Source organism: Neoarius graeffei, chromosome 27 (assembly GCF_027579695.1).
Source record: "Neoarius graeffei isolate fNeoGra1 chromosome 27, fNeoGra1.pri, whole genome shotgun sequence".
In the NCBI taxonomy this organism is placed as follows: domain Eukaryota; kingdom Metazoa; phylum Chordata; class Actinopteri; order Siluriformes; family Ariidae; genus Neoarius; species Neoarius graeffei.
Window position 1 is genome coordinate 471,365 of NC_083595.1, and position 19,823 is coordinate 491,187.

Genomic DNA, 19,823 nt, shown 5'->3' on the forward strand with positions numbered 1-19,823 from the left:
GTCATGTTAATGACCTATTGCCAATTGACCTAATGAGTTGCAATTTGGTCCTCCAGCTGTTCCTTTTTTGTACCTATAACTTTTCCAGCCTCTTAGTGCCCCTGTCCCAACTTTTTTGAGATGTGTTGCTGTCATGAAATTTCAAATGAGCCAATATTTGGCATGAAATTTCAAAATGTCTCACTTTCTACATTTGATATGTTGTCTATGTTCTATTGTGAATACAACATCAGTTTTTGAGATTTGTAAATTATTGCATTCCGTTTTTATTTACAATTTGGACTTTGTCCCAACTTTTTTGGAATCGGGGTTGTACCAGGCTCCACTTAAGGCCAAGGCCAACATCTCATATCATCTCTAGCCGCTTTATCCTGTTCTACAGGGTCGCAGGCAAGCTGGAGCCTATATTGCAACAGAAGGCTTGGTTCGTCTTAGAAATGGTCAATGCATGACATAGGGGATGGCGTACAAATTCCCAAGAACGTCACAAGAAAATAAATTGCTATAGAGCATAATTTTTTGACACTGAATTTTCCCGATTCAGGGATTATTCTTTTGAGTAGAAATTCCAACTCTGGACCCACCAGAGAGAGAGCGAGAGAGAGAGGTGGGCGGGCGGGCAGGCATCTATCTATCTATCTATCTATCTATCTATCTATCTATCTATCTATCTATCTATCTATCTATCTATCTATCTATCTATCTGTCTGTCTAAATTGTATCCGTCATTGGTCAAGGGGTTGGCTTGGGAAACAGAATTTTGAGGTCAAAAATCACAATCATTGCTGATCAGTGGTGAAGGTTTTGGGTTAAGAAGCAGAACATTTAGAGTTTAAGAAAGCAATTATGGCTAGTTAAATGGTTAAGGTCATGGGTCAAGAATTAGAAGGTTTTGAGGTTAAAACAGCAATCATTGCTAGTAAAGGGGTCAAGGTATTGTATACAGAATTAGAAGGCTCTGAGTGTAAGCAGCCAATTAAGCCAAGTGTATCGTATAAAGAATTGGAAGGCTCTGAGTGTAAGCAGACAATTAAGCCTAGTGGGGGTATCCAGTCAATCAGACTTGTTTTAAGGGCTATTCCCCACAACCCCCAAACCTAACCACAACCTCTACACCTAAACTTAACTGTGATCCCAGTACCTAACCCTAACCCCAACCCCTAACCTCTCAACCCTTAAACCTAATCTCAACCACTAAAATCAAATCTTGGATCTAGACCTTCCCCTCATCCCGCTCCCAAACCCTGGTTGAGGACCATCAGACTGATCACCAACCCCTTCGACCAACATCCAGATTAAGGTACAGAAAGATTGTTTGCTCGGGAGTGTGATGTCTGGGCTGTGGGGGGTGAGATGGACTTTGGACAGGCCCGTGCAGAACGCAGGCCCCAGCTTTTGCTGTGGCAATGGAAAACGTTCACCCTCACCCTACCCTAATCCTAACCAGAGGTAGCCTATTTTGGGGAGTGGGCCAAAGATAGCACCTTCTGGAACACCAAACTTTACTTTAGCATGCATACGAAAGTCACTATTTACGTATACAAACTGATAATGATCAGTTAAATAAGACCTGAGCCAGCAGAGGACCATTCCTTTACCTCCAATGACATTTTCTTGTCTATCCAGCAGAATGGAATGATCAGTGGTGTCAAAAGCTGCACTAAGGTTAAGCAGCACAAGCAAGGAGACACACCCCTGATCAGGAGCCATTACTTGGTCATTTACTACTTTAACCAGTGCTGTGGCTCTGCTATGATGAGATCTAAATCCTGATAGATACCTTTTATGGATGTTATTCCCATGTAGATATGAGCATAACTGTTATGCCACAGTTTTTTCTAGGATTTTGGAGATAAAAGGGAGGTTTGATATTGGCCTATAATGGAACAGCTGACAAGGGTTGAGGTAGGTTCTTTAATCAAGAGTCTGACAACTGCTAGGTACAAGGATTTAGGTACATAGCCATTGCTAAAAGAATAACTGATTGTTTTTCAAAGAGGTTTGTTTGCTTCTGGTGTTATTTGTTTAAAGAATCATATACATAAGGGGTGAAAAAAATCCCCACAAGTACACAAGTTGAAGATTTTCATCTCTGAAGCAGACAACTTCTGAAAAATTGTTGACCAGTGTATCATGAACAATAAAGTTCAAAGTACAGGTCATTTTCAGTCAAAACCGTAACAACCATATTTAATTTGACAACTTTAAATCATGCAGTGTCTCTGAGTTAGTGCACTTGAAGGTCTTAAATGTAACTAAACAAGCAAACATCTTTCCACACTGAGCAGTGATGCGGCTTCTCTGCTGTGTGAATGCGCTGGTGTTGTCGGAGATGACTCTGACTAGTAAAACTCTTCCCACACTGTGAGCAGTGATACGGCTTCTCTCCTGTGTGAATGTGCTGGTGTGTTTGGAGAACACTCTGATGAGTAAAACTCTTCCCACACTGTGAGCAGTGATACGGCTTCTCTCCTGTGTGAATGCGCTGGTGTGTTTGGAGAGCACTCTGCTGAGTAAAACTCTTCCCACACTGTGAGCAGTGATACGGCTTCTCTCCTGTGTGAATGCGCTGGTGTAGTCGGAGATAACTCTGACGAGTAAAACTCTTCCCACACTGTGAGCAGTGAAACGGCTTGTCTCCTGTGTGAATGCGCTGGTGTGTTTGGAGATCACTCTGCTGATTAAAACTCTTCCCACACTGTGAGCAGTGATACGGCTTCTCTCCTGTGTGAATGCGCTGGTGTCGTTGGAGAGCACTCTGATGAGTAAAACTCTTCCCACACTGTGAGCAGTGATACGGCTTCTCTCCTGTGTGAATGTGCTGGTGTCGTCGGAGAGCACTCTGATGAGTAAAACTCTTCCCACACTGTGAGCAGTGATACGGCTTCTCTCCTGTGTGAATGCGCTGGTGTGTTTGGAGAGTACTCTGACGAGTAAAACTCTTCCCACACTGTGAGCAGTGATACGGCTTCTCTCCTGTGTGAATGCGCTGGTGTGTTTGGAGATCACTCTGCTGATTAAAACTCTTCCCACACTGTGAGCAGTGATATGGCTTCTCACCTGTGTGAATGCGCTGGTGTAGTCGGAGATAACTCTGATGAATAAAACTCTTCCCACACTGTGAGCAGTGATACGGCTTCTCTCCTGTGTGAATGCGCTGGTGTACTCGGAGATAACTCTGCTGAGTAAAACTCTTCCCACACTGTGAGCAGTGAAACGGCTTCTCTCCTGTGTGACTCCGCTTGTGTCGTCGGAGAGCACTCTGATGAGTAAAAATCTTCCCACACTGTGAACAGTGATGCGGCTTCTCTCCTGTGTGAATACGCTGGTGTAGTCGGAGATAACTCTGCTGAGAGAAACTCTTGCCACACTGTGAGCAATGATACGGCTTCTCTCCTGTGTGACTCCGCTGGTGACGTCGGAGATGACTCTGACGAGTAAAACTCTTCCCACACGGTGAGCAGTGATACGGCTTCTCTCCTGTGTGAATGCGCTGGTGTAGTCGGAGAGCACTCTGCTGAGAGAAACTCTTCCCACACTGTGAGCAGTGATATGGCTTCTCTCCTGTGTGAATGCGCTGGTGTGTTTGGAGATGACTCCGTTCAGTAAAACTCTTCCCACACTGTGAGCAGTGATGCGGCTTCTCTCCTGTGTGAATGCGCTGGTGTCGTTGGAGATCACTCTGGCGAGTAAAACTTTTCCCACACTGTGAGCAGTGATACCGCTTTTCCCCTGTGTGAATGCGCTGGTGTGTCTTGAGTGCATTCTGATAACTAAAACTCTTTCCACAATCTGAGCAGTGGTGAATTTCCTTCTGTATATCATTATGGGAAGTATCAAAATGGATAATATCAGTTGATGTTGGTTGACGACTGGAGCATTTGGAGGGGATCTGAAGCTTATATTTAATCTCTCCTGATTCTCGCAGTCTCACGTACTCTTCATAGTGGCATCTCTGGATGTGCTTGTCAAGGTAAATTGGAGATGCATCAGAACGAGGGCATGTGGAGCATGAAAAGACTTGCAGCAGAGCATTCTTTACTTCTGGAGAAATGAAAGGACAAAAATAACAAATTGAACATGAAATGCAACAAGATTATAAAATATAACACTAACCCAACGTAAGGAGTGCTTTTACTGAAACTCAAGATTCTACATGAATTAAGACTGAGACAAAAACAAAAGGCTGCGGACTAAGATATAGCAGCCTCTAGCTTGGAATACTGGGAGATTCAATAAGATCCTGGAACAGCAGCTATGCGCAGCATTGGCCATAGCCCCGTGGGTCTGAGCGACCAAAGGAGAGTTGTTGGTTCCTGTTGGACATCATGTCAAGTCTGGGTAATGGCAAGCCTAGCCTTATTTACGTCTCATCCAGGATTGAGAAGGAAACTCAGCCCTCACATTCAAGGTTCTGAAAGATCCAAAAATGGGCCTTATTTATCAAACTGGATATGGATAGATTTATTTGCAAATAGTTTCTAGTAGCATTTACACAAGCAAATATGTATTTTCTATTTGGATTTTTTATATGGATTAGGTTGTCAAGTTTAAAAACACTTATTAATTTCAATTACACACTAATTTCATGAAATTAAGTTTTGTGGGATTTTGTGAAGCCCCATGATTCATATTAATGTAATTGATGAAAGCAAGCCAACATCCATAAATTAAGACATATAACAATAGTCATTTAATTTAAATATAGGCGTATAAAAAAAAATGGGACACATTTGGAATCAATTTTGTGCCAAAATGTTCATACAATACTTTTGAAATATCAAACAAAAATGACAAATCAAAATACAAAAAAAGAAAAAAAAGTCAATTTTTTTAGACAGGGAAACAAATTATTCGTGTAATCGTGCAAAATATCAGTCTATTACTCTTCAGAAACCTTTTATTTTTGTTCCGCGGCTTTCTCAGTTTTGTTTGACGTAATTTATTTTGGTTGCGATTCCAGCTTTCTCGTTTGCGCTCCCTGACTTTTTGCTTGCAGTTTTGGCACAAACTTCACGTGTGGGTGGGCTGTCCAGGAATGCATTCCCACTGGCTAACTTGTGTTTGACTGACAGCTACGCTCAGCCATTCCCTACTCGGATTCTGGCGGACTGTTTGACGAGTGACCGATCCATTGACGGTAAACAAGGATCGAGTGGACTTCAGTGGCGACTATGATATTGAATTAATTCAACAAAATGTAAGTGCGGGACAAATGTGTTGTATGTGCTGCAATAGTGCACATTATGCAGGTGTTTCGTGGCAAGTCAAATGTTAGCCTTAGCTCCACTACCCAATATAACAGCTGTCTTGCTAACGTTAAACACACCCGCATAATGTGTACTACTGCAACACATACAACACATCTGTCCCGCACTTACACTTTGTTGAATTAATTCAATATCATAGTCGCCACTGAAGTCCACTCGATCCTTGTTTACCGTCAATGAATCGATCACTCGTCAAACAGTCCGCCAAAATCCGAGCAGGAAATGGCCACAACAGCCTCCAGGGAATCGCTGAGCGTAGCTGTCAGTCAAACACAAGTTACCCAATGGGAATGCATTCCTGGACAGCCCACCCACACGTGAAGTTTGTGCCAAAACTGCAAGCAAAAAGTCAGGGAGCGCAAACGAGAAAGCTGGAATCGCAACCAAAATAAATTATGTCAAACAAAACTGAGAAAGACGCGGAACAAAAATAAAAGGTTTCTGAAGCGCAATAGACATGTTTTGCACGATTACATGAATAATTTGTCTGCCAGTCTAAAAAAATTGACTTTTTTTTTGTATTTTGATTTGTCGTTTTTGTTTGATATTTCAAAAGTATTGTATGAATATTTTGGCACAAAATTGATTCCATAGACACACTGCATCGGTTCAGATGGCATTCAAGTAGGTCTGCAGCAGTAGGAATTTCCTTACTGCAGTATTTGAAGAATGCCACGATGTGATTTGTAGTAATAAAGCAACCAAACCTCCATGTGTTTAATTGTTCGTTAATTCATCAGACACTATTTGTTCCTTAAAGGATATGGGACATGGATTTTTACCTGGGCATAATTATGTATAAAGGACATAAGAAATGCCATCTAAATCACTGCAGGGCGTCAAAAATGTGAAAATCATCACATTATTCAAGTTTTTTTATACATCAGCGTAAAACAAGGATTCGTTAATGAGCTAGGTGGTCACGTGACCCGTGACCTCACAAAAACTTTCCAAGGTGCCAGCGCTTGGGAATCTAATGTAAACAGGTTACCGAAATGGACACCATCGACAGTGATATTCCCGATGTTTCACAGAGATGTGAAGTTAGACCCTATCAATTCGAACCGATAGCTGGAAATTCATATGAACATGGATCTTGTCTTTACTCTGACGGGTCAGATGATTCTGAGAGCGAGAGTTCATTCAGTCCCCATGAAACTGAAAGCGGTCGGCTCGATAACACTTCCTGGTAAGTTAAAAACAATTCTGCTCAAAGACTAATGATCTGTTGAAAGAAGTATTATTTTTGTATCATACATTGAAAGTTCATCATAGATCTAGCTAAAGTCCGTTGCAAGCTAGTTTTTTTTTTGCTGATATTTTTCGAGATTGATTGAGATACAATGCTTCCAGAGTCCGAGATGAAAACATTCAAAATGGCGAAACGAGTCAGAATTATGATAATCAATAATTGATACACCCAAAATTATAATACTAATCCTTACCTCGGCTTTCAGTCGCTTAGCGCAGAGGTCTTCAACAGGGGGGTCGCAAAATCGCACCGGATCACTCATATCAACAAAAATATTCCTGCCCTGTCCCCTGGCCTCCGTGCAGGGATGCAAACAGCGCGCCTTTCGGCGGATGCCGCCTTTTTCACGGCTGAATCGCGCAGATCCGATTTAAAAAAAAAAATGATGTTGGTTCATGGAGCATGAGGCATGAAGTGTAAGGATGAGAGAGAGGCGGTTTGGGTTGGGAAGCTGCGCGCATTTGTCCAGCCTGGCGCAGGTGTGCGCGGCTTCCCGATTTGAACTGTTTTTTTTTTCCTCATCCTTATGCTTCCTGTTTCATGAATTAATATCGCTCAGTACCTGAGTATTAATGTTGAAAGAATCCTCAGTGAAATGGTCCGAATACAGTTTGTGGGAAACAGTAGGTGCAAAGTTTTTTTCAACAGGTGTTCTGTAAAGTTGTCCTACCAAGCCTACTGCGCATGCGCGAAGCCTACTGCGCATGCGCAGGTGAGCCCACACTTTCCTCAGCTTCGGGTCCTTGGGGAATGCAAAAAAACTTACTCCAGGGCATTTCCCATTGGAATTATTGCAACCATAAGCAGCACAATACACCATGATGTCCAATGTATGATGTCCAATGTACTTTAAAGACTATAAAAACAATTTTCTTGTCATCCACTTCTCCATTCATCTACCCGCTTGTGCTGTGCCCGAAAGTTTTTGTGACGTATGATCACGTGACAGCGGCTCTTCCGGTTGCAAAAAATGCATATCGGAAGTCGAGCAGAAATGCCATATAATCATCACGAATATAACGATTTTGCTGAATTTAATAGATGATTTTGTATTTGTTGATGCAATTAATTCATATTTTTAATGGAAAGAAACTGATATAGCGTGCTTTTATGTTTCATGTCCCATATCCTTTAATATAAAATAGGAGAATTACATTGATCTTGCTCCTGAATTTACCCGTGATATGCACTTTAAGGAGCTAAAATTTAACTTACTTAAAAAGATAAGTTCTCCATGGTATGACTCTTGTGGAATTATTGAATTCCATGAAAATACTAAAATTGTTATTGCTTGTTAAATTGCTTGATAATATAACCATCACATATGCTCCTGAAATTAAGCAAATGTGTTGCAATTGATTTTTATAATGGGTGATGGGTTTGACTGACATCTGCATTATCCAATTAACAACTTCGCTTGGTTCAGAGACACTGCATGTGTGTTTTCAACTAACTTCTTTCCAGCCAGCTGGTTATATTGCACTGAAGGTATTATAATGATGCCCCCCCCAGTGTTTCTGTAATATGGGGAGGGCTGACATTATCCTATATTATGTGTTTGCTGTGACAGGGCATTCCCCCCGATTTCTCCCCAATTTTCTCCCTAATTTAGCCATGGCCAATTCCCACCCATCAGACTCCTCTCCAGTATCACATAACAGCTACCAACCAGGGAGGGCTATCATGTGCTTCCTCCAAGACAAGAAATACCAGTTGACCACGTTTTACTCATACAATGTCAGGGGGCTGCAAAGCACACTCGGACGAAAGCCCAATCCACTTACTTCCTATTAAATGTGCTCTCACACACCCATGACTGGCCAGTGTAACTGACAGGGCAGAGAAGAGAGAGCATGCCATCTCTCTCTCCCGGAAAGCCCAGACAATTTTGCTCTCTTGAGCTCCCAACCACAGATGATTGTGGCGTCATCAGGATTTGAAAGTGGCAATATCTGGATGATGGGGAGGATGACGGGGACAACACTTTTCTGCTGTGCCACTCGGGATCCACAGGGCATGGATTTTACGCTACTTCTGGTTAAACTGGGCATGATGAATAAAACTACAACAATACAACAATGTTTAGTTGCAGTTATTGCTGCACAAGGGGGTCACACCAGATACTGAAAGCAAAGGTTCACATATTTTTGCCACTTACAGATATGTAATATTGGATCATTTTCCTCAATAAATAAGTGACCAAGGATAATATTTTTGTCTCATTTGTTTAACTGGGTTCTCTTTATCTACTTTTAGGACTTGTGTGAAAATCTGATGATGTTTTAGGTCATATTTATGCAGAAATATAGAAAATTCTAAAGGGTTCACAAACTTTCAAGCACCACTGTAGTCAGTTTTGCAATAGCAAGATATGCAGTGGGTGGACTTCACGTGTCTCAAAGGAAGCTGATAGACTTCACCCTCTCTGGTTGGTCACGGTCATATGATCGAGAAGACCTACCTGGTTGGTGGAACAGGCCAAAATGAGTTTTCTGGGGAATGCTCTAGTTATCGCAGACTGCATTGTACAACAGCTTTCATCCCAGAAACACTGGTAGGCTCAGAAATGTCATGAAATGATGCAGAAAATAACCTCTATAACCTGTTAGACAAAAGTAACACCTTGCTGTGTGGTTGTTCCTGTAGGTGCAGGACTAAGTTCTTTGGTGTACTCCTCTTCATACCACACCAAGAGCTCCTGTCCAGGGTTAATCGATTGACAGCAACGATACAGAATTCCCCCTTGATACTCAAATGCCACAAGATTCTGTTCTTCTTCATTACGGGCACAATTCACATACCTAAAAGAGTGAGGCAACGTTTCAGAAAAAGGTAAAAATCAAATCAGAGTTACAGACTTGGAGAAAGCATGGTGGAGATATCAATGACATGAAGATAAAGTTCTTCCAACAAATGAGGAGCTGTAAAATCAAATCACTAAAACGACCCAACAGCTGGTGTACTGCTCACCTCATCCAATTCACATGCGTCTCTCTTTTGGCATCGATGTATTCTTCACACTGCATGCTCCTGTATACCTGTAGAAAAATACCACATTTACTTTTTTTTTTTTTTACACAAAATCAATACAGTGGGACAAAAAAGTATTTAGTCAGCCACCAATTGTGCAAGTTCTCCCACGTTAAAAGATGAGAGAGGCCTGTAATTTTCATCATAGGTACACTTCAACTATGAGAGACAGAATGGGGGGGGGGGATCCAGGAAATCACATTGTAGGATTTTTAATGAATTAATTGGTAAATTCCTCAGTAAAATAAGTATTTGGTCACCTAAAAACAAGCAAGATTTCTGGCTCTCACAGACCTGTAACTTCTTTAAGAGGCTCCTTTGTCCTCCACTCGTTACCTGTATTAATGGCACCTGTTTGAACTCATCAGTATAAAAGACACCTGTCCACAATCTCAAACAGTCACACTCCAAACTCCACTATGGCCAAGACCAAAGAGCTGTCAAAGGACACCAGAAACAAAATTGTAGACCTGCACCAGGCTGGGAAGACTGAATCTGCAATAGGTAAGCAGTTTGGTGTGAAGAAATCAACTGTGGGAGCAATTATTAGAAAATGGAAGACATACAAGACCACTGATAATCTCCTTCGATCTGGGGCTCCACGCAAGATCTCACCCCGTGGGGTCAAAATGATCACAAGAACAGTGAGCAAAAATCCCAGAACCCTATGGGGGGACCTAGTGAATGACCTGCAGAGAGCTGGGACCAAAGTAACAAAGGCTACCATCAGTAACACACTACGCCGCCAGGGACTCAAATCCTGCAGTGCCAGACGTGTCCCCCTGCTTAAGCCAGTACATATCCAGGCCCGTCTGAAGTTTGCTAGAGAGCATTTGGATGATCCAGAAGAGGATTGGGAGAATGTCATATGATCAGATGAAACCAAAATAGAACTTTTTGGTAAAAACTCAACTTGTCATGTTTGGAGGAGAAAGAATGCCGAGTTGCATCCAAAGAACACCATACCTACTGTGAAGCATGGGGGTGGAAACATCATGCTTTGGGGCTGTTTTTCTGCAAAGGGACCAGGATGACTGATCCATGTAAAGGAAAGAATGAATGGGGCCATGTATCGTGAGATTTTAAGTGAGAACCTCCTTCCATCAGCAAGGGCATTGAAGATGAAACATGGCTGGGTCTTTCAGCATGACAATGATCCCAAACACACCGCCCGGGCAATGAAGGAGTGGCTTCGTAAGAAGCATTTCAAGGTCCTGGAGTGGCCTAGCCAGTCTCCAGATCTCAACCCCATAGAAAATCTTTGGAGGGAGTTGAAAGTCTGTGTTGCCCAGCGACAGCCCCAAAACATCACTGCTCTACAGGAGATCTGCATGGAGGAATGGGCCAAAATACCAGCAACAGTGTGTGAAAACCTTGTGAAGACTTACAGAAAACGTTTGACCTCTGTCATTACCAACAAAGGGTATATAACAAAGTATTGAGATGAACTTTTGTTCTTGACCAAATACTTATTTTCCACCATAATTTGCAAATAAATTCTTTAAAAATCAAACAATGTGATTTTCTGGATTTTTTCCCCCTCATTTTGTCTCTCATAGTTGCGGTATACCTATGATGAAAATTACAGGCCTCTCTCATTTTTTTAAGTGGGAGAACTTGCACAATTGGTGACTGACTAAATACTTTTTTGCCCCACTGTATATGGCTTTAAATGAGGTTTACAGAAACAAGAACAATGTCTCATGCCAATATTATTAAGCCTCATGAAGGCTGAATTAAAGGTTTTTGACTGTATCGTAAGATTCACAAAACAGCTGACAAGCTCCAAGATGAATTTAGTAACTATAGGAAAATGCAGGCAAGGCTTTATCAGAATTTAGGCAAAGGTTTCTCATAAAAGGCTTTACTTCTGACATGGCAAAGCTGTGCTGTGAATCAGACCTCTCTGATAAATATCTATCTGTCCCTTCTGTTTTGGTCTCTAAACAGACAGCTACAAAAATACACAACTTTAAAAGTCAGTTCTGTCTCTAAATGGGTTTTATATAAAATATTTTTGATCTGTACAAGTAATATTTATTTGGGCGCCAATGTTGTTTTAGTTCAGTGTAGCAGTGTTCATCTTTAATTTAAATGATTTAAGTCTACTTTTAGTCTTGTGTCCTGAAAACAGTTACATTTTAGTCTTTTTTTTTTGGTCAAGATTTCATCAATGGAACTCAATTTTAATTTTAGTCTATCAATGTTTTAATCATAATTTCCTCAGATAGTTGCATGGTACAATATGCCCTGCAGTCTTAAGAGGGCCTGTTGCAGCAGGGGTTTAGCCGGATTCCCCCCCAGCATATGGCTGGTTTTGTCACTATGCAGAAGTTACAGTACTCAGTATAAATGAGTACACCCCCTTTGAAAAGTAACATTTTAAACAATCTCAAATGAACACAATTTCCAAAATGTTGACAAGACAAAGTTTAATATAACATCTGTTTAACTTATAACGTGAAAGTAAGGTTAATAATATAACTTAGATTACACATTTTTTTTCAGTTTTACTCAAATTAGGGTGGTGCAAAAATGAGTACACCCCACAACAAAAACTACTACATCTAGTACTTTGTATGGCCTCCATGATTTTTAATGACAGCACCAAGTCTTCTAGGTATGGAATGAACAAGTTGGCGATATTTTGCAACATCAATCTTTTTCCATTCTTCAACAATGACCTCTTTTAGTGACTGGATGCTGGATGGAGAGTGATGCTCAACTTGTCTCTTCAGAATTCCCCAAAGAAAATAATTTCTTTACACCACAAAGGTGAAGGCTACAAGAAGATCAGCAAAGCTTTACTTATCAGTCAGAATACTTTAGCAAAAGTGGTACAAAAATTTAAGAAAGATGGAACTGCAACCATCTCACAGAGAAGTCCAGGTCGTCCATGGAAGTTAACACCTCGACAGGAGCGTCTTCTGATGAGAAGGGTTGAAGAAAATTGGCATGCAAGTTCACTGCAGTTACCTAAAGAAGTAGAAAGCCAAACTGGGGTGACTATTTCTGGTGACACAATACGGCGTACACTGCAGAGGAATGACATGCATGGATGCCGTCCACGAAAGAAGCCTCTCCTAAAGCCCAGGCACAAAAAAGCCCGCCTCGAGTTTGCCAGGGCCCATGCTGACCAAGATGAAGACTACTGGGACTCTATACTCTGGAGTGAGGAGACCAAGATAAATGTTTTTGGAACTGATTGCTTCAAAACTGTATGGCGTCGCAAAGGTGAGGAATACAAAGAAAAATGCCTGGTGCCTACAGTGAAACATGGTGGTGGCAGTGTCCTTATGTGGGGCTGCATGAGTGCTGCTGGTGTCGAGGAGCTGCATTTCATTGATGGCATCATGAATTCACAGATGTATTGCTCTATACTGAAAGAGAAGATGCTACCATCACTCCGTGCCCTTGGTCGTCGTGCACTTTTCCAACATGACAATGATCCTAAACACACATCTAAGGCCACTGTTGGATTTCTGAAGAACAGGGTGAAAGTGATTCAGTGGCCAAGTATGTCTCCTGATCTGAACCCAATCAAACACCTATGGGGAATTCTGAAGAGACAAGTTGAGCATCACTCTCCATCCAGCATCCAGTCACTAAAAGAGGTCATTGTTGAAGAATGGAAAAAGATTGATGTTGCAAAATGTCGCCAACTTGTTCATTCCATGCCTAGAAGACTTGGTGCTGTCATTAAAAATCATGGAGGCCATACAAAGTACTAGATGTAGTAGTTTTTGTTGTGAGGTGTACGCATTTTTGCACCACCCTAATTTGAGTAAAACTGAAAAATGTGTAATCTAAGTTATATTATTAACTTTACTTTCACGTTATAAAGTTACAGATGTTATTTTAAACTTTGTCTTGTCAACATTTTGGAAATTGTGTTCATTGAGATATTGTTTAAAATGTTATTTTTCAAAGGGGGTGTACTCATTTACGCTGAGCACTGTATGTGGAGTTAGCCACGACTGTAATGGTGATGAGCGCTATTTTCATATGAAAACGTTACTTTGTTCAGACCAATGCCGTGTGTGTGTGTCCTGACTCATATACCCGTTAGAATCCAGGAGCATTATGAAAGCCATGCGAGCAGGGAAGTGAGCGAGTCTAGCAAACCGGATTCACTCCCGCTTCCCAACTACAGTCAGGAACGTGAAAAAGAGGGAAGGCAACATACTGGAATGGATTTTGCTCAGGATATTTCCCCTAGCTGTAAAAATTCCCTTGAGAAGTAAGCTAGGATGACTGAACAGAACCAGCTATTCTTGGGTCACATTTATTCGTCAGGGCATAATGAACAGAGATTTTGTTTTGCCGTGCTTTTACCGGCCCTCTCTGTGGGCCTGTCATTTCAGGTTCACATGACAGCATACATGTTCTCACCGGTCAATCACAACCAAGTTAGCTAATGCACATGAACATTCTACACTAATGCAAAAGCAGTGTGCAGCAGTGAAACAAAAGCCATGGAAAGGTCAAAAATTAAAGGAGGGGCCAAACAAACAAACAAACAAACAAACAAACAAGGCATTCGAGGCATAGGCTGCTAAATGTTTAAAAAAAAGAAAATCTACATACTGTTTGGGCATCAGCACCCTGAATTGGCCTGCAATGCCATTTTCAAGGACCAGAATGAAGAGCTTAAAATGGACATTAAAACATAGCTATAGACTAGGTTGTTGCCTCTTGCGGTTATCAGAGGACTAGCCCCCCTGTAACCCTAGCTGTATAGGTGAGAGGCCGAGGGCTATGGAAACGAAGGTCAGCGCCGCCCAATGTGCCTGACTGCATGGAGCGGGAAGGACTTTAGAGATGGGCTAGGCTGCATGTTCATTTAAAACTGCCGTAACTTGCCCAACCATAACTGACTATCATATGTACCAGAGATTTCCAAGCTTGTTGGAGCTGCAGCACATCAAAAGGTCAAATCAGAACGTCAAGGCACACCAAATTAAAAGTTGGCTATCGATTAAGAAGAACGTCACACACATTATGATGGGCTAGAAGGTCATTTGCAAAATTTGACCCAGATTGCACGACAGCAGATTGTCAAATAATTATTAAAACAGATAGGTAAATCAGACAGGCAATTGTATAATTTTATAAAAACATGAGGCAACGTTCATTACAGTGTTTTCCATGAGTTACCTAGACTGTAGTGAGTGAAGGAAGCATTTTCAGAACACAAACACCATTTGATTTGAGACTGATAACATTAAGTGTCCACTCCAGTCATCCACTAGTCCAAACACAATACTATGGTTATCAATTTAAAACAGCAAACAGATTACATCAATGGAGAAGTTAGCATTGATAATTAGCATTCATCAAACTTGAGATTAGAGAACATTAACATCAGCATGTACGAATCTCATCTCCTCGCTTTAAAACAGTGCAAGGTTAAATTTGTAGAGTTTTAGCTTATTTGAGTCAGAAAAGCTGCTAACACATCCGGTAGTATGTATTCGTCATTCAAAACACAAGTGCATGGTCTAAACAGAGTTCAAAATAGGTTTATTTTTGGCTAAAATTAAATTATTCTGCATGTTCCCTCTTCAATATTTTAAATTTTCTAAAAAAATAAATAAACCAGTTGAACACAGGTAACCACTTCTGTTTCATTTCTTTGAGGGCTAAAATGTATGCTCTAGTCATTTTTTTAACCGTTTATGAACTGTTAAACTCCTTAACCATGCTTTGGGGATGTGGCCTTTTTGCTGTGGCATCACCATTCATATCGATACAACCAGTGTGTTTATGCTGAAATTACTGTGACAGTTCGTGTAGGTGGGTGGAGCACAGAAGGATGGCAGGCCAGAACTGAATTCACAAAACTCTCTTTTATTCAGCTTTTCAGCTTTTGTAAACACTCTCCCATACTCAGACACACGCACACACATCAGCCATCTGGTTCGGGAGAGAGCTCCCTCTTCTCTCGCTCTCTCTCCTTAAATAGGGCGCGGTCACTGGGAAGACACACAAACACATTAATTAACGACAGGTGTAGTGATTCTGCCACCTACCTTCCCTAACTCCGCCCTCCTGTCACAGACCGATGCTTGACCACGCCCCCGCTGCCACATACCCCCACCGCCCGACTCAGGCCGGGCGGCTGTCCGGCCTGCAGCCGACTCCCCCCCCCCTTGACGGGAGAGGAAGTCCGCCACGACCACCTGTGCCCCCGGCCTGTGGATCACCTTGAAATTAAGGGTTGGAGTGCCAGATACCAACAGGTGATATGCGCGTTGGGATCCTTCATGCGGTGGGGCCACTGGAGGGGCGCGTGGTCCGAACAGAGGGTGAAAGGGCGTCCCAGCAGGTAGTAACGGAGGGCGAGGACCACCCACTTGATCGCCAGGCACTCTTTCTCAATGGTGCTGTAGCGCCCCTCACGCACCGACAGCTTGCGACTGATGTATAGGACTGGGCGATCCTCCCCCTCTACCTCCTGGGACAAAACGGCCCCCAGCCCTCTGTCCAACGCATCTGTCTGCAACATAAAGGGGAGAGAAAAGTCAGGGGAGTGTAAAAGTGGCCCCCCACACAGTGCAGCCTTTACCTCAGAAAAAGGCCACTGGCATTGCTCCGTCCATTGGACCAGATCTGGTGTCCCCATTTTAGTCAGATCAGTCAGCAGGCTGGTGACGTCCGAATAATTAGGTATAAACCTACGATAATAGCCAGCCAGCCCCAGGAACTGTCTCTCCCCCTTTTTGGTCTTGGGCCTCGGGCAGGCTGCAATTGCTGCGGTCTTGTTAATTTGGGGACGCACCTGCCCATTGCCCAACTGGAAGCCCAGATACCATACTTCCAATCGCACACTTCTTCGGGTTGGCTGTGAGACCCGCTCGCCTCAGCAACCTAAGGACAGCCTTCAGATGTTCGAGGTGCCTCGGCCAGTCGTTACTATAGACGATGATGTCATCGAGGTAGGCGGCCGCATAGGTGGCGTGGGGGCGGAGGACACTGTCCATCAGCCGCTGAAATGTAGCGGGCACCCCAAACAGCCCAAAAGGAAGTGTGACGAATTGGTGTAAGCCGAACGGTGTGGAAAAGGCCGTTTTTTCCCGGGATAATGGAGTCAAGGGGATCTGCCAATAACCCTTTGTTCAATCCAGTGTCGAGTAAAAACGAGCCGTGCCTTGCCGATCGAGCAACTCATCAATACGAGGCATTGGGTACGCATCGAATTTAGACACCGTATTGACTTTTCTATAGTCTACACAGAACCGGACCGACCCGTCGGCCTTGGGTACCAAGACCACTGGGCTGCTCCAGTTACTGTGGGACTCCTCGAGGATGCCCATTTCAAGCATAGCCTCGAGTTCTTCCCGAACCACCTTTTTCTTGTGCTCGGGTTACCTGTAAGGGCGGTTACGCACTACCACCCCCGGGGGCGTCTCAATGTGGTGCTCTATGAGGTTAGTGCGGCCGGGCAGGGGCGAGAACATGTCCGAAAACTCGGTCTGCAACTGGGCAACCACACACTACTACAACTACACTAAAGGGTAGTTGTGAACATCCCCGTGCACACACAACACCTTCACCAATTGTGCTCCCCCCAATGCCTCGTCTTGCACCAGGCTTTGGTGGACTGAGCTCTGATTCCAGCCAGAATCCACCAACGCCTAATATGTATCCCCTTGGATACTCACCGGTATGTGATACGCTCCGGCCCGATCGGGGATCTGAACCACCGCGCCCACCTCCATAGAAGGGAGAAACGGAAGGGCACCGCATGTGCGGCGGGCCGGCTGGGGTGGTGCCGGCCCCCGCCTCCGCAGTGGGGGAATGGGGCGAGGAGGAGACACAAGAGGAGGAGAGAGAGAGAGAGAGAGAGAGACAGACGCCGGGCGGTGGCACTGGACCCACTCTGCGGTTCCTGCTGGTAAACGGGCAATGAACTGTTCCAGTACCACCTGGTCGATGAGTCCCTCGGCGTTGCAGCTGTCGGCCCTCAACCACTGCCAGCAGGCGTCCCGGAGTTGCTGGCCAAAGGCGAACGGCCGGCTGACTTCCTCCAAGCGCAGAAGCGCTGACACTGCTGCTCGGGAGTGCGCCCCACCCGCTGGAGGACGGCCCAGCAAAGGTCCGCGTAGGCCAGCCGGCGGTCGGCGGGGAGCTGTAGCGCGGCCAGCTGTGCCTCTCCCGTTAGCAGGGGGAGGAGGCGCGCCGCGCACTGATCCATCGGCCACCCCGAGGTCTCAGCAACTTGCTCAAAGAGCGTGATGAATGCCTCGGGGTCATCCTGTGGGCCCATCTTTGTTAGGGTGGGAGGGGACGGGCCCGCGGTGGAAGTGTTGGTAGAACCCGCCGACGCGAGGAGGTGCCGGAACGCCTGACGATCTTCCTGTTGCGCCAGCACCAGGGCCTCGAACCGTTGTTCTTGCTCCTTTCGGATGCTCATGTGGGCGATGACAGTGACACCTGGAGGGGCGTGGTTGGGAGGAACGGCCTCCCCGATCTGAACCCGAGTGGTGTTTTGTTATTGGACTTCTGTGCTAGTCACAGTTTGTCCATAACGAACACCATGTTCGAGCATAGGGGTGTCCATAAGTGCACGTGGCACCAGGACACCTTAGGTCGGAGGTCGATGATCGACATTTGATGTTTTGATATGATAAATGTTTTGAATTGGACTTTTAATATTAGAATCAGTTCAGTTGTACTGAATGTTAGTTTTCATATTATATGATATTTCATATTGTAAGGGGCTTGAATTTGAGTTCAATAAACAGAATACTCTGTTTATATTTTTGTCTGAATTGGTTCCATGTTTTCATAGAGGGAGCTACCTTAACAGCACTGAATACTGGAGTGCAACTGTAGAGATACATTATATGCTGCCATTCATAATTAAATCTAGGTCTTCCGAACTTTAACGTATCATGGTGAAGAAAAAACTGCGATTTCCTGGCAACAAAATTGTGGCTAGTGAAAAGGCCGAATGGCTAGTGACTCAGGAAAACCACTAGCCACAGTGGCCGGTGAGCAAAAAAGTTAATGTAAAGCCCTGATATATATATATGACCTCTGGGTGATATTCATCTCATCTCATCTCATTATCTCTAGCCGCTTTATCCTTCTACAGGGTCGCAGGCAAGCTGGAGCCTATCCCAGCTGACTACGGGCGAAAGGCGGGGTACACCCTGGACAAGTCGCCAGGTCATCACAGGGCTGACACATAGACACAGACAACCATTCACACTCACATTCACACCTACGGTCAATTTAGAGTCACCAGTTAACCTAACCTGCATGTCTTTGGACTGTGGGGGAAACCGGAGCACCCGGAGGAAACCCACGCGGACACGGGGAGAACATGCAAACTCCACACAGAAAGGCCCTCGCCGGCCCCGGGGCTCGAACCCAGGACCTTCTTGCTGTGAGGCGACAGCGCTAACCACTACACCACCGTGCCGCCCGGTGATATTCATAAACATGATATTAGTTTCCACTGTTATGCTGATGACACATAGTTGTATGTTTCTACAACCCCAATTCCAAAAAAGTTGGGACAAAGTACAAATTGTAAATAAAAATGGAATGCAATAATTTACAAATCTCAAAAACTGATATTGTATTCACAATAGAACATAGACAACATATCAAATGACGAAAGTGAGACATTTTGAAATTTCATGCTCATATTGGCTCATTTGAAATTTCATGACAGCAACACATCTCAAAAAAGTTGGGACAGGGGCAATAAGAGGCTGGAAAAGTTAAAGGTACAAAAAAGGAACAGCTGGAGGACCAAATTGCAACTCATTAGGTCAATTGGCAATAGGTCATTAACATGACTGGGTATAAAAAGAGCATCTTGGAGTGGCAGCGGCTCTCAGAAGTAAAGATGGGAAGAGGATCACCAATCCCCCTAATTCTGCACCGACAAATAGTGGAGCAATATCAGAAAGGAGTTCGACAGTGTAAAATTGCAAAGAGTTTGAACAGATCATCATCTACAGTGCATAATATCATCAAAAGATTCAGAGAATCTGGAAGAATCTCTGTGCGTAAGGGTCAAGGTCAGAAAACCATACTGGGTGCCCGTGATTTTCGGGTCCTTAGACGGCACTGCATCACATACAGGCATGCTTCTGTATTGGAAATCACAAAATGGGCTCAGGAATATTTACAGAGAACATTATCTGTGAACACAATTCACCGTGCCATCTGCCGTTGCCAGCTAAAACTCTATAGTTCAAAGAAGAAGCCGTATCTAAACATGATCCAGAAGCGCAGACGTCTTCTCTGGGTAA

At 43.7% G+C, this 19,823-nt stretch overlaps 1 protein-coding gene across 1 annotated transcript in view; it reads right to left on the reverse strand.

The window, feature by feature from the left end:
* Positions 1-1,865: 1,865 nt before the first annotated feature.
* LOC132874726 (zinc finger protein 271-like) overlaps positions 1,866-19,823 on the reverse strand; it is a 63,215-nt gene continuing 45,257 nt past the window's right edge. Inside the window, exons 4-6 of the mRNA XM_060911098.1 lie at positions 9,493-9,560; positions 9,145-9,323; positions 1,866-4,044 (exon numbers count right to left, since the gene is read on the reverse strand). Of these exons, the coding sequence (XP_060767081.1) occupies positions 2,246-4,044; positions 9,145-9,323; positions 9,493-9,560 (2,046 nt within the window). The 3' untranslated portion in view covers positions 1,866-2,245. The remainder of the gene's footprint in view (positions 4,045-9,144; positions 9,324-9,492; positions 9,561-19,823) is intronic.